This window comes from Phalaenopsis equestris, unplaced genomic scaffold, assembly GCF_001263595.1.
Source record: "Phalaenopsis equestris unplaced genomic scaffold, ASM126359v1 Scaffold000061, whole genome shotgun sequence".
NCBI classification, from domain to species: Eukaryota; Viridiplantae; Streptophyta; class Magnoliopsida; order Asparagales; family Orchidaceae; genus Phalaenopsis; species Phalaenopsis equestris.
Window position 1 is genome coordinate 1,239,121 of NW_018164503.1, and position 15,883 is coordinate 1,255,003.

Sequence of the window (15,883 nt, forward strand, 5' to 3'; positions counted from 1 at the left end):
ACTTAATTAATATATTTTAGAATTATCTTAAAATAAATAAAATATGTATTTATTTAAATATCATTTTATGCAAAAAAAAAAATTAAACTTATTTTTACTCAATTGAATTTTTTGATATCTACAGATATGATTTGATAGGTTACATGTATCACTTTTAATTAGAATGAAATTTACATATGATTTTTCAAACAATTTCTCTTTTAAGCAAATTTGGCTAGCTATTATACACAAACATAGAGCTTTTTAATCTTGTTTGGTTGACTCATTTTGCTTAGTTATTATCTAGCTAAAAATTAATTTTTAATAAATATTATATTATTATTGATAAAATAATATTTGAATATTACTATGCATTAAAATTGATTTAAAATTATAAGAAAAATTTTAAGGTGAGAAATCTAATTTTTCATTCCAAGTGCTTTACATATTTATGAGATCATATTTCTTGATTTGAAAGTCTCTACGCACTTGACCAAATTAACTTTCTTGAAGTCTTTGAGAGTATTTAGCATCTCAGATTATATTTTTATGATTAAATTATTTCACTCATAAAATTACCATGAAATCTATATTATTTTTATATAAATTTATTTTCTAAATCTAATAGATATTAAGAAATATCTTTAAAGCAAAGAGATAAAGTTTGAAGTAATAATAATATTATTTACATAAGTCAAAATATAAATATAATTTATAATGAACAAGATATGCATTCCATTTATAAGTTATAGTTGATTAATTAACAACACTTAATTCATCTCAAATTTTTATTAGATTATTTTGTTGTATGATAATTTGAGCTTGTTTAATTTATGTATTTCCTTATCTTTATCTAAGTCAGTGAAAATCATATTATATTTAGAATGGGTTGTTCTCACCAGTGTAAGAGAATACTTAGGTTGTATGCAACTTAACCAATTTGAGGAAGTGATTTTGTTTGCAACATGGGATTTAGTAGATGCGTAAAAATAGTGTGCATGTTATTTCTTTTTCTTGCACTTGTGGTATCTTAATATGCACTTTACTAGAGCATTTTTTAAATTTTATGTGGGTTCATATTCTTCTAAAGTAGCATTAAAATAACATTAAATGTTTTAATTAATAAAAAATTTTTGAAATACTAATTCAGCCCCTCCTGGATGTCAGTCATTCTACAACAAAATCATAAGATTTTTCAACCTATGTCCCTATCATATTAAATGAAAAATAACAGATGAATGGGCATCTCACTATGTCACAGTATGTTAGTTTACATTCCAAAATCGAATGAAATAAATAAGAATTGTGATGAACGATATGATAATTTGTGTTGGCATTAATAACATTTCATGCTTACTTGAAACTCTACTTGAGCTATAATAGTTGCATGGTTAAGATTCCAAAATATAGTTTTATATATCCATCTGTGAAATAAAAAAAAAAAAAAAAACTAATATTGTTTTCAATATAAGAATACAACATTAAAGTAATAAGCAAGACTTTAAAAGAACACATAAAAGTTGGTAAGAAAAGCATTTATTTCTTACACTCAATCAGCTACGTGTCTTACCACAGGCTCCTGTATCATCAGCTCGCTGTGCATTCTGCAAAACAAAATAAAACGGTTGGAAAGCCCAGGCCTCGCATAAATGTGCAGGAAAAAGCCAGTGCAAACCTCTCCCTTTCCGATGAAAGAAAAAACTCAGCTCACCAAACCCCAAAATCACATTTCCCACAGCACCATACCCCACCTCCCATCATTTTCAGTTACACAGGTTTGAAGTGCAGAAAAGCGATGGGTGCACCCAAACTAGTGCGACATCATGAAAGATTTGTGACACCTCCCACATTCCCATGCTGGACACTGCTCCACCCCTCCTCTCTTCCTCTTCTCTCTCTCTCCTCCTCCCATTACTCTCTCCTCCTCTGTCAATACTTCTCAAAGAACTAATACTAGCTCTGGCCTTTCTTCCTATGTCAGCAGTGGTTGAGCGACGTGAAAGCTCCCATCTTTTCTCTGTCAGTCACACTCACATCTCTCTCTTCTTTCTGCTGTCTTTCTGCTATCTTGTCAAGAACAGTGTGTGGTGGGGGTGGAGGTTATAAGGTGGAGGAGGGGTTGCGCTGGTTTTGGGTCTGCTATTGTTGTTTTTGGTTGGGGAAGAATGGGATCGGTGGGAGGGGAAGGAGTGAAGAGGAGAAAGGCAATGTGGCTGTACCCGAAGGTGAGCGGATTTAACCCGCCGGAGAGATGGGGGCACTCTGCCTGCTTCGCCGATGGTGTGATTTATGTTTTTGGTGTAAGTTTCTGGAAATCTCTTCATTTTAGTTTCACTTTTTCTTGTGCTCTTGCCTTTTTTACTATTTGCAAGTCTTCTTTTAACTTCTGGCTACTTTTTGCTTTATGAATTTGCAGAACGTCCACACAGGTTTTTCTTCTCTGTTGCTTATCATATAACAGGGTTGTTTTTGACGATTTTTCTTTGCCATCAGACGTTAGAAATCGTATTTGAATATATTAAGTTGGTGAAGAAGTCTGTAATGTTCTTATTTATTTATTTATTTATTTATTTTGATTTAACGTCTTTAATTTTATTTAGACTTTAGAGAAAAACACAATAGCTTTCGTTATTTTTCCCATTGTTTCAAGGAAACCATGACTATGTTCAGTTTTACATTTATATATACCACTTTACCTGTACATAAGCATGCCAGTTTCACTTTCTTTAAATGAAAAAAAGCAAAGTTCAGGTGTTAGATTTGCAAATATATAGGAATTGGGTGGTATTTTGTCATTCGGAAAAAAAAAACAGATAAAAACAGACAGTACAAGTAAAAGATTTGCCCTGTCGTTCTCTTGCATTTGGTGTGAAACCAAACACCTCTCATGTCTGCTATTATAAGCCTACAAAACCATTAAGACCAGCTTCCTGATTAGCCTCAGAACATGTTTGTTTTATAAAAAGCCTCTGTTATTTTATAAGAGCTTGACTGAAGCTTACTACAGAGTACAGAAAATTTTAATATTGTTCTCCCTCTCTTCTTACACTTCAAGCCACAATTTCCTTTATTTTTTCTTTAGACTTCTATTCTGAACTCATCTTATGAAAAATAATCACATGAAGAAGCTCACTCTTAACTACTTCCCAAATACTGTTCTTCCCATAGGGATGCTGTGGTGGATTGCATTTCAGTGATGTGCTTACTCTTAATCTTGAGACAATGACCTGGATCTCCCTCGCCACCACCGGCCACAAACCGGGCACTCGAGATAGTCACAGTGCAGTCATTGTAGGCCAAAAAATGATCGTCTTGGGGGGCACAAACGGTGTGAAGAAGGTCAATGATCTCCACATCTTAGATCTTCTAACCAAGGAATGGAGCAAACCTACTAGCAAAGGCAACCCACCCTGTCCGCGAGAGAGCCACACCGCCACTCTTGTGGGTGAAGATAGATTGGTAATATTTGGAGGTAGTGGAGAAGGCGAAGCGAATTATTTGAATGATGTTCATGTTTTGGACCTTAAGACGATAACATGGAGTTCGCCGGAGGTGAAAGGCGATCCCCCCGCCCCGAGAGACAGCCACGCTGCAGTTGCCATCGGCAATAAACTTCTAATATATGGTGGCGATTGCGGCGATCGTTATCATGGTGAAGTTGATGTTCTCGACACCGACACCATGTCGTGGTCACGGGTATGAACTTTTCATTCATCTTTCCATTATATGCTTCACTCATAAGTCCCTAAATATTTCCTAACATCTGTTTTTGATTGGGAAATTTACATAAGAAGCAGAGAATTCTTATGTTTTTATATATCTCACACCAAAACATTCATCTTTACATACAAAATACTTTGGTATTCTAAAACTATGCATGAAAAGATGCATTTCACTTGTAAAAAGTTTTAATACTGCAATAGTGCTGTTTTTGAGGTGTTATCAAATGCTTGATTGCTATGTGTATAAATATGAAAGTTTAGTTGTGAGAGATGAAAATGCATAACAATTGTGTGCTATGTATGTAAATGCCCCTTTTTTATTTTGACAGCTAATAGTTCAGGGATCTTCTCCTGGAGTAAGAGCTGGCCATGCTGCTGTTCATATAGGGAGAAAGGCAAGTCTCTAATTGATGAATTGAGTTCATGGAAGAGAAGGTTTCCATTTATGAGGTAACTAAGATTTGTTTTCTCATGTATGAGGCTTTGTTCTTCATAGGTTTACATCATTGGTGGAGTTGGTGATAAGCAATATTACAGTGATGTTTGGGTACTGGATGTGGCTGCCTGTGCTTGGGCTCAGCTTGAAATTCGCGGCCAACAGCCTCAAGGGCGGTTCTCTCATACTGTCGTAGTCACGAATGCTGATATTGCTATTTATGGAGGGTTAGTTCTAAAGGCCAATGCCTACCGTTTTACTAAAAAGGCTTTATGAGTTAATTATGAATCTCTAACAATGTATACAAGCATAGCTAAGAGAAGTCCACAGATAAAACTTATGATTGCTATTTCTAATTGGAATCTGATTTCGGTTCGCAGTTGTGGAGAAGATGAGCGGCCGCTGAATGAGCTATTGATACTGCAATTAGGATCAGAGCACCCTAACGGTCGCTACAATGTATCGATGTGCAAGATTTTTGGTAGCCATTGGAGCCAAGAGAAAAAGAAATTTCTAAGAGCAGATAATTTGGTGAGTGGAAATAGCATTACATGATGCTTATCAAGTAACACATTGCCTTATTGATGGTAAAAATACCTTGATATGAATTAGCAAAATGTGATTTTGAAGAATGGAAACTCGAATCGGAGGCCTCCTGAGGTGGATGCTGAACAGAAGGGCTCCATATTTTGCAGCCCAGGTCAGTCCTGATCTTTCTCTACTGAAATTACTATAGTTCTCTTTTAGTTTCTAAAAAATAATTAAGTTTGTTTATTATCTTTTAATCAGATAACTTGCGAGCTAAAAGAAGAAGAGTCAATGATTCAAAAGTATTTGACATCGAAGCTGAGCAGGAAGAGCACTCTCTTTCGATATCTCAACACTCTTCACCATCTCAATCAGACCAAGAGCAGAATACAGTACAGAGGCTCTCTTCCTCTAACAAAGGCCAAAAAATTTTGCCCAAGACTGAGCAATTTCTTCGTGCTGTCATTCCTCCACAACATGAGATGCAGCTATTGGCATCAGATCAGAAATTGCCGCCTGTGAGGCAGGCCATTCCTCATCTGGTGAACCTACTTTTGAATAATATGTTCATACTAAGAAATGCTTTCATGATGATAAAATAACTCCATTGATTAGTATTGTTTCAAATTATACAACTTTTGTAGATTGGAGCTGAGGTTTACGGTACAGTAGATGGATCTTTTGATTCTGGGTACCTCATGACTGCCAATGTTAAGGGTCAGATATTCAGGGGAGTCTTGTTTGCTCCGGTAAGGTTGAACAAAGTATTTATTTCCCAGTTTATTTAGAGAATTTTTCTAAATGTTCTTACAGATATTTTATGATTACTAAGTGTATCAAGAAATAGAAATGCTTAAGATATGCTCGATATCATCTTTTTTTCTTTTTCGCTTATTTGTTTTTATTTTTAAAATAAAAAAAAAATTTATGATTTTATTCAGAGCATTAAAAAAACATGCTTGAGCTAAACAAGAATTAAATGTTGCATATATAATCTACATAGTAAACAAATGGTTGAAGGTATTAAAGTTCATTTCATTCTAATTTTATGGGTATGCCATTCAAACCATAAGGTTGAAGGTATTAAGTTCATTACATTGTAATTTTATGGGTATGCCATTCAAACCATAAACATCACCCTAATTATTGGCAGTAAGTATCGAGAAGAAAGGTGAAGTTTTGTGGGTAGGCAAATAAATTATGATATAGAATATTGAGGAGAAAGCATAATCCATGAAGGTGGCGGAATGGATGTATGAGACATAAGACAGACCAGTTTTGATAACATGTCGATGACAACTTTCCTCTTATTTATCATGTTCATATAGATTATTGAGGAGAAAACATAATCCATGAAGGTGGTGGAATGGATGTATGAGACATAAGACAGACCAGTTTTGATAATATGTGGATGACAAATTTCCTCTTATTTATCATGTTTATATGTATGTGGTGTGCTAGTGAGATAAATGATGCCATTGATTGATAGAAATATATTAAGAGCTTAGATTTGCATTCCAACCTTTTTTTTTATTAAAAGATTTAAGCTGATGAAAGCATATAAAAATGAGATTTTTGCATGTGGATAATACCTCGTGTATTTGATATAATGAACGACAAAAGTAGCATGGTACTTGAAACCATCATAGGCTTTCATGGATGAGATCCACAAATCTAAGAATAATATTTCAAGTGACTGATAAGAAACAATAAAGAAGACTTGGCAGCGATGGAGATTACAAGCCTTGATTGAACTAGGAAATAGTATATACTTGAGGATTGAAGTTGATATATGGTCTAATCTATTGATGCTATTATGAACAAATGATCTTTGATCATTAGAAAAAACAAACAAGTGTAGGTGACAAGTGCAAAGTTTCTGGCTATTCATATATACACAATTTTTTAGCTTGCCCCATCTAAAGGAGTGCCCTTTGCCTATATCCTTCACATGAAAAGTTGTGGATAAAAACATGATTGAATACATGATTAGCATAGCAAAAATGATACATAGAATCAAGGTTCTTTTCATTTTAAATACAAAGATGTTAGTTAAAAAGAATATATGAGGTTAGTAGTAAAAAGGTGTTCACAATGATAATGTCATCAAAGCCATCATATGAACTGTGACATATGCTCAAGTTTCAGAGATATGGTGAGAAGACCAATGTCTAGCATCTAAGTAGGAGTGATTCGAGTTAAATACTTAACACTAATGAAAAAGCGAATCTAAAAATGAAACTTATCTTGTTCTGCTGCTAACTTACCACTTTGGATTCACTACAGGGTCCAAGTGTAGTAGCTGTTCCAAGACAGCTACCTCAAAGCCCCGCAAGTGTTCCACAGCAATCTACAGCCCCAGCTCCAGCTCAATCAATCCCCAAACATGTCAGGCCACCACAGCAGACTAGCTTCTTATTAAAAGAAGGCGGCCACCATGTCAGGCGTCCCAACCCTGTCCAGGTTATGAAAGCCCAACCCCCGGCTAGGCTTAAGAGCGACCTACAAGGGGTGGTTCTCACCCTTGGAGGGCCCGGAGCTTAGAAAAGGAAGAGATTTAGCTACAAGATCAGGCCTGTGTTATCTCTCCTTGTATGTTTTGTTCTAAATTCTTATGTGATAAGCATAGAAGGTTTATGGTGATTCAGATTAAGCCACTGTGTATTCCAAGCCTTTTCTTTTTTACTTTTTATGGTTAATAGCATTCTCGGATTTGTATTTCATTTGAGTGAAATGCTGATCCTAATCCATAGTTTGTCGTCAGATGAGCAAGTTTTTATTATTACTACTTTTATTTTTTGTACTAATATTCATAAAGGGTTGGCTTGAGGTATTAAATTCTTTATTTTTTATTTTATTTTTTATTAGTAAGGCATGTTGTATATTGCATAGTTCCCCTGAAATTGTGATTGTGGTGCACGAGACTTTTAAGGGACCCAAAAAAAAGTATCTAAATATTGGGCCACAATCTCATCATGAATTGATGTGGATTTTGCTGATTCAACTTATTTAACTATGAACGCAAAATATAAACCACCACCAATATGTTCCGGAAAATTATACATATTTAATTACATTTATTCGGTTCGACATATTATCAGAGTTAGAATCTGGGCAAATTGATAATTATCAGATGCATTGAAATTTTAGTTGATGCTTTGGATTATATGAACCTTACTTTTTTTAGCAGATATTTGATAATTCTAGTAGCAGAAGATATAAATAGCATAGAACTTATTAAAATAAATATGCATGTATAAATATTTGATTATATATTCTAATAAATTTTATAAGTTAGAATCAGGGCGAATTGATAATTCAGATGCATAAAAAAAAATGCTAATGTCGATGGTTGGAGGAAAATGTTTTGATAATTCTAGTAGCAAACGATAAAATATAAAACTTTTAATATAAATATGCATGCATAAATATTTGATTATATATTCACATAAATTTTATATGCAATCAGAAATATGATTTTTACAAGCAAAAATTTTTAAATTTTGATAAAAACTTTAGATTTTAAATTCACTAAAAAATTAGAAATAAAATTTGAGACTTTTTTATTTTTTAAAAATTTGAAATTTGATATAAAAATAACTACATAATTTGAAAGACAAGGATTTTACATGCATCTTGTTAAAATGAGTAATAAAAAATTTGACATATCTAAGTTTGTTAAAACTTTGATTTTGTAAAATACCAATTGACATATCTAAGATTACTAAATTTTGATTTTATTAAAGGTGATATATTCCAAATGTCTAATGGTACAAAGATAATTGCCATATTTAGTCAGAATGATGAGCCAATAAACTTGTAAATATAATATTTCCATGAATTTAGGATACTTTTGATGATGAGAACCACTAGCCATCATTGCCATTGGATGTTGGAGGTCGGCCAAAATCAACATTCACAATTATCACTACCAATAACAACCATCATCAATCAACCAATATTAACGCATCATTATCATCACCGAACTCTTATCATTTTAGTCTACTAGTCACCCCTCCCATCAAAAGCACCCAATCTGAACAGACCTTTGTTGACATTCAATGTTTTTGCATCAACCATTGTTAAACAACTAATAATGATCAATATTTGATCATTAGCTATCAATGGTATCTTCCAAGTCATCTAACACCAAGTTGACTAATTGTCACCTAATTTTTTATGTTCCCCATCAAACCTTATTAGACACCGACTAATAGTTGATATTTCATCAACCAACGTCCAACAGCCTCCTTTCCTATAATCTGATTTTCAATTAAATTGGTTACTCATCATCACCCAATGATAACTATTTACACATCCATACACCAACCATAAAGAAAAAAAATATCTTCCATGATTCATGTATATTAATGCCTTCTCTAATTCTTTGGATGGCAACAATTGTAACCCTTAACCTATATTAATATAATAATTTGAATTATATAGGGTCTTATGATTTTCCCTTCCCAACAGTTTCATATAACAAATATCAGCTCCAACACGTCACTCACTATATTAGCACTGCTTAGGAGATTCTCAGATAATGCTAAAAACAATAACAGAAAATATATCATGATTTATAACAGAAACAATTACAAACTTCTTTAATACTTCCAAAATACCAAATATACCTTCTCTTTTACAGCGACTATCCTGGTTGCAATATAAGCAAAGCAAATAATTTATTTTAATGCTATCAAGCAAATTAAAGTTGATGCTGGGAAGATTACTGAAAAATACAAATAATAGCACCTGTGGTCAAATCTTCGCCGCAGCAGGCACAAGAGATGTCCAATGAGTGCAGCGAAGCTAAGAAGTACCCAAAAAGTCACACAACTATTTTGGAGTGAGTGATTAATGTAGGCTTTTAGAAGCTTTATTGTCAGCTTTCTTTAGCAAGAATCAGCTCAGGAAAAACATTCACCACTTTAACTTTTTTCTGAAAATGTGCTGATTGTTGGGATGGCTGCGTCAAACCCAACCAGTTCTTTATTAGTTTAAAAACAATTTCATTTTTCAACAATGCCCGGTGTTCGCCTTTTACACCAACTCTAGCTTTTGCATTAAATCCATCGGCCTATAACAACGAGATAAATGAGGAAAAAAAAGTTTGAAAATGCCAAAAAAAAACGTTGAGAATGGGAATGCCAAATACCGATAATGAACCAAAATAAGAGTTAAAAAAGAGGGCATATCTAGCAACTAAACTTTAAATTTTACATTATACCACCCAAATCTTTCTTATCAAATAAAAAATACCACCATTTTTAAGTTCTAAAAAGTGATGCATATTTTCATGCATAGGGAGATGTAGCAAGTATGTAAAAATTGAAGTTTAGGTTTAATATGTAAATACATAAGAATTGGATTGTATGTATGTAAATCTTCCATAAAAATAGAAGGTACAGTTTGTAAAGAAGCTTTGCGGAGTGCAAGAACCAAATTTACGTTATAGAAGGGCCTAGTTTATTTTCCTTGCATTGCCACAGGAAAATTGAATAGTTTCAAGTCTATATTTGAAAGGCATCATTAGCAAATGAAAGTTCATAGAAACAATACTAGAATGTATGAAAACACGGTAAACGGAATTTATCCACATACTAGTCATATTTGGAATGTTTTGGAGATGATTCTGTGTATAGACAAATAAATGAGAAGTTTCATAACCAAATGACGATTTTCAATAGCCATAAGAGAAATTTTTGTGTGTTAAAATTTGCATGTCAGGGAAGAGTTAAATCTTAACAATTTATAAAAAGGAAAATATACATACATACCACACAAATCTTATTTATATATCTAACACATGAAATTTGATATATATACATTTAAAATACTTTACGAGACATAAACCTGTATGTAAAAAGGTGCATTTTACCTTTAAAAAATTAGTAAAAGTGATATTTTTTATGCAATGTTAAAGATTTGAGTGTTATATATATGTAAATATGAAAATTTACACATTAAATAAATATATAAGAATTGTGTGGTATGCAAGTAAATGACCCGTATAAAAAAATTCAACAAAGATAAACATCCTATAGCATTGCGGTACAAGATTTTTTTTGTGAAAAATCAAAAGGAAAACTTTCAAGGTATGGCTAAGTTGAAACGATTCACTGTAGAGGAAAATCAAAGAAAAGTAAACTGAGTGGCAGCACTTGACATTATGTCCACCATCATCAGTTATACCCTAGCAATATTTGGCAAAAAGTTCTAACTTTCCAATGAGCTATTGGAGATGAATTTATACACAAGCTAGCTACTTCCTAGGTCATGAACTGAGAGATATCTATAACATGCTAGATTACCTTAACTAATTTTTTATGTAAAGCTATGGTGATCGTCCTTGACGCGAAATTTTTCTTCAAAGAGTACAAAGACTAGGTTGACTCTCGAGTATTTATTGTAAGTTAAGTGTGATTCTCATGGATGCATCTCTTGAAAGAGTAAAACAAAGTAGCTAAACTTGTCAACAAGGTTCTTCAAATAATTGTTCCAATGGTTTTGTCTTTATAAAGAACGCTTGCACCTTCTCGTAAAAAGAGAGGTTTTGCATGAGCTGCCAACTCTAATTCATGTGCAGGAAAAGGAGAAAATACAATTTCTCAACATTTCAAATGTCAAGGATCCTAAATGTAAGTTGTGTTTCATCAGCCAATACATGGAGTACTGACTCTTCAAGGCCACCTTTATAGACAGCGGACTTGGCCAAAATCACGAGGTACTCATAGAATTTTGTCTTGTCATTCATTTAAGGATTATGAGAGAGGGTTTCATCCGACAAAGAGGAAAGCGGATGGCAGCACAAGCGTGCCGACTGACAGTGGAAGTCAAGAGGAGGGCATTCATCTTCCCTCAGATAATCAAGATGCAAACACTACTATATCAAATATTGGTGGGGGTTTGAAATTTAATCATACATGTATCCAAGGAGATTTTGAACCAAATCTACACTTAACAAGAAGATGAATTAGTAAATCATCTCTACCTCATTTCCCATTATACTTTGAACTCTCATTCTAATCTAATACATTTTTCTTTTATCACAGATGATGTAAATAATGAAACTCATTGCTCGATTAGATACCATATTAAATAAATGGAATGAATAACTTATAAGAAACAAGTACATGTCTAGCGAGTGTGACTAAAGGTGGAACTCTAAAGCACAAGAAGGGCTAACATGCAAAGTCCAATGAAGATTGTGACTCATTCTGGCAAATTTTAAAAATTAAGGCGAAATTTAAAAAATAAGGGGTCATTTGGCATCACATTTTCTTGTTTTTTGTTTTTATTTTGTTTTGTTTATGTTTTGATTTAAAGTAAAATATATTTGGCATGGTATAATATGTTCAGTTATTTTTTATTGTTTATTTAAAGTAAAAACACTCAAAATAATTTTTTATTGTTTCGGATGTTTTTAAAAACAAGTTAATTTATTTTTTAAAACAAAAATAAAATGCAAAGAAATATACTAAACAAACATCTACTAAAAATAAAAGCAAAAGATAAATAAAAAACAAAAGTGATCCCAAGCCTATAATATGCAGGTCTTAACGAAATTGTTGAATGAATTAAAAATGTCACACACCAACTAGCTTTATTAAAATATATGCAAGGAGTGCATAAAGTGTTTCAGACATCTACATTTCAAATATATAGTAAAGTTGTCATAGATTCCATAGACAATCAATCTCATCTTAAATAAATAGATGTCAGAAAAGATAATGAGTCATGTTATAAAACAACTTCGAAATCCAGTTATACTTTTTATACTTTTATGGAAGCATGAGAAAGGAAAAAATGTTACATTGGAGGAGAGATTCAAGAATGTTATCCATAGCACTTCAATTAAGATATGTATATGTGTGTGTGTGTCTCTCTGTATATCTATACATCAATCTCTCTCTCTCTCTCTCTCTCTCTCTCTCTCATGAAATTATATCAAAGGGAAGATCGCAAAGAACGATTAAAAAGGAAAAAAAATGAGTTGATGTCTATTCAATTGAGCAAAAAGTTAGCTTCGCCTTATTTAAAGATACTTTGAAAGATAATGCAGATGTGGTTGAGCGAGAGAAAAAGTAAAAATAAACACAAATGAGAGAGAGAGAGTGAGAGAGAGAGAGTGAGACAAATCATTGGAGCAGGCAAATGAGCAAATTAATTTGACAATGGGTGATTGCGCAATCCACAGTGAGAGCGACAAAAAAGAGGAGAGTTCTCATAACCACAAGAACAACGAAGCAAAAGCTTGATGCATCGCATGAGTAATGACAAACTCCTATAATTAATTTGGAGTTTTTCCATAGACACAAACTCCTATAATTAATTATAACTCTTGATAACAATTGATATATTTCAATTAAAGCCACTCATTAGAGCGCTAAATGATTCGACAACATATGATAATAAAAATTGGGTTATGGATTTAAAAAATTTAACATCCTTAGCTTAAAACAGATGGTGGGAAAGATGGTGACCAAACTGCTCAGAATCTCATAGTTTTATCGTCACAAGTTATCATCTCTAAGCTATCCAGTTAGATGCAATGGTTGACCTAACCTGACCAAAGGATCCTTCTCAGCAGTCATGAGTTGCTTCGCCCAAGAGAATTTTGTATACCTAAGATGGATGCTTGTCTAAATGGGCACTTAAGTTAACATTAGCTAAAACAAAAATTCATATATTATCAAGTGCATCATATGTTTTATAGTTTAACAGGCAAAATCATTAAACAATATACAAGCTATGGTCATGATAATAATTTAATAGTCATTTAGCGATGAGTCACCTGATGAGAAGATTAATTGTAACTGCTATTTAGTAGAGACAAAACCACAAACAAAGGATGCATGTCGCGTTTCTACTTAAGATCATTTAAAGGTAATTATAAAAATTCACTCGATATTACATCATGAACTCAAGTTGCTTTTAAAATTTTCACCCTCGAGATGTGGAGGGTGGTTGAATTTTGTTTGTTACAATAAATGATAAAATTTTAAAATATTTTAAATTTATATTGAAAATTTAAGGGCTTTATTTTTAAACAAATCCTTCCAATTGAGATTTTATGTCAACAAGAACATCATTGGGGGAATTGATTAACTTCACTATTTTATTTTAGTCATTGTCAACTATATCTATTTTTGGTTGCAGATGATCAGGTTTATAACTTGCATGTGACTTAAATTTATTTTAAAATTTATTTAAGATAAGTATTGTCACTCCAAATTTTGTGATATAGAGGATTAGACTTGTGACCCATTTGAGAACTCAACTGCATGTCATTTTGAGTTTTGAATTTTTAAAAGAAGTTATGAAATTTTCAAACTAATTATACATTCCTCAAAGTGGGTTACTAAGAATTCAATTTATTTTAGGTCAACTAATGCAACATTTTCAGGACATATATTTATTCATTTAAAAGCACACTTTTCATGATGAGTCAATTTCAATTAAATTTATTGTATGTCTATGCAGCATTACTGGACCATGTATTCAATTATTTTGTATATTAGTCATAGCACATGCAGGTGTTTTACTTGTGCATTTGTATTGCAAATTTGACTGCGAGGATTAAGGCAGATTTAAAATATTTATTAAATGTTTTCAAATTTGAAGAATTTTATATTTAAACTTCACTTTCGTTTTGGTGGACCTTATAAGGAATATTTTTCCCCTATAAATAGGTCCACTCCCATGGTTATTTTCATTCCAAGTTTAATGCAGAATGTGTAAGTTTGAGAGTTTCATATAATACTCAAATTTTGATAATATGCCAATATTAAAAAACCAAAACAGATCACATTTAAATTTTTAATTTCCTAAAAAATCATTGAAAATCATTTCATTAAATTTTATTTTTCAAAATGATCATTTTGACATATAAAACTAAAGTAACTCTCAAAGATGACAAAGTTTTGATTTAATTTTTGTATTGATAAAATTTTCCTTAAATTTGTACTTAAATTTACTAATCGCGGCAGTATTGGAATTTCTGAATTTTCACTTATCTATACATGCAATGGTTGATCCTTAAAATTGATTATTTTATATAGAGATATCTATATTAAACGTACATTGAAGTTATTCTTCTTTTTCATTTTTATATGCCGGGAAGGTCTATCAAGGAAGCTATACATTTATTGAGAGGTTTGATGGAGAAGTTCAAAGATAATAAGTAGGATTTACATGTGATTATTATTGATTTAGAAAAAGCTTATGATAAGGTTCCAAAAGATGTCCTTTGGAGCGTTCTTGAGAAAAAATGTGTTAATTTGACTTATATTCAAGTCATTAAAGATATGTATACTAGAGTTGTTACTTGTGTTCAAACTGAAGGAGAATTGACAAATATTTTCCTATTTCTGTTGGATTAAATCAGGGATCGGCTTTAAGCCCATATCTTTTTGCTTTAGTTATGGATGGTCTTACTTGACATTTATAGGACGATGTACCTTGGTGGGACGATGTACCTTGGTGTATGCTTTTTTTCTGCTGATATCCTTCTCGTGTATAAGACGAGTGAAAAAGCCCAAGAAAAACTTAAATTATGAAAGTCTACATTGGAGTCTAAAGGCCTTCATTTGAGTAGAACTAAAAATGAATACATAGAATGTAATTTTAGTAATGATAGAAGTTTAAATTTGGGTGATCAAATTATTAAAATGTGTGAACGATTTAGATATCTCGGGTCTATTGTTCAAAACGATGGTGATATAAAAGGGGATGTTAATAGTAGAATTTAAGTTGGTTGGTTGAAATGGAATGCTTCGGGCCTTTTGTGTGATAGAAAAGTACCGCTTAGACTGAAAGGAAAATTTTATAAGAGGGTGGTGAGACCTGCAATGCTCAATGGCGCTGAATGTCGGCCTTTAAAAGAGAAGCATAATACTAAGTTAAGTGTTGCCGAGAGGAGAATGATTAGGTGGATGAGTGACTTTACACTTTGTTGACCTCAATTTTCGTGAGGTCTAGTATTCCTCGTAGGAGTTAGGATCTAGCCTTAGGGGTCTTTCTGCGACTATCTTAGAACCTTAGAAGTGGTGCCCGCCTCGTTTTAGTTCAACCTATTTCCGTCCTCTTTTGGAGTTTCGCGTGTGCGGTATCGACTTCTAACACTTAGAAGGATGAAACCGACATGAGGAAACCCAAAATGGATTCCTATAGGACCTTCCCGAGCCTTAGGGTGGCCTTCTGCACAATTCGCACTCCT

General features: G+C 32.7%; 2 protein-coding genes across 6 annotated transcripts in view; one reads left to right on the forward strand and one right to left on the reverse strand.

The window, feature by feature from the left end:
- The first annotated feature begins 1,619 nt into the window (after positions 1–1,619).
- LOC110019524 (rab9 effector protein with kelch motifs-like) lies at positions 1,620–7,515 on the forward strand. 5 transcript variants are annotated; one of them, XM_020717211.1, is made up of 10 exons: positions 1,620–2,279; positions 3,148–3,675; positions 3,771–3,839; positions 4,031–4,096; positions 4,198–4,364; positions 4,518–4,668; positions 4,750–4,837; positions 4,927–5,207; positions 5,310–5,414; positions 6,952–7,515. In XM_020717211.1, the coding sequence occupies exons 1-10, from the start codon at positions 2,145–2,147 to the stop codon at positions 7,207–7,209; spliced, it is 1,848 nt and encodes a 615-aa protein (XP_020572870.1). In that variant the 5' UTR covers positions 1,620–2,144; the 3' UTR covers positions 7,210–7,515. The 5 variants fall into 5 exon arrangements, with proteins under 5 accessions (XP_020572870.1, XP_020572873.1, XP_020572871.1 ...); XM_020717214.1 differs by having other exon boundaries at positions 4,768–4,837; XM_020717212.1 differs by having other exon boundaries at positions 3,774–3,839.
- Positions 7,516–9,263: 1,748 nt separating this feature from the next.
- LOC110019541 (phospholipase A(1) LCAT3) overlaps positions 9,264–15,883 on the reverse strand; it is a 78,667-nt gene continuing 72,047 nt past the window's right edge. Inside the window, exon 11 of the mRNA XM_020717239.1 lies at positions 9,264–9,742. Within this exon, the coding sequence (XP_020572898.1) occupies positions 9,548–9,742 (195 nt within the window). The 3' untranslated portion in view covers positions 9,264–9,547. The remainder of the gene's footprint in view (positions 9,743–15,883) is intronic.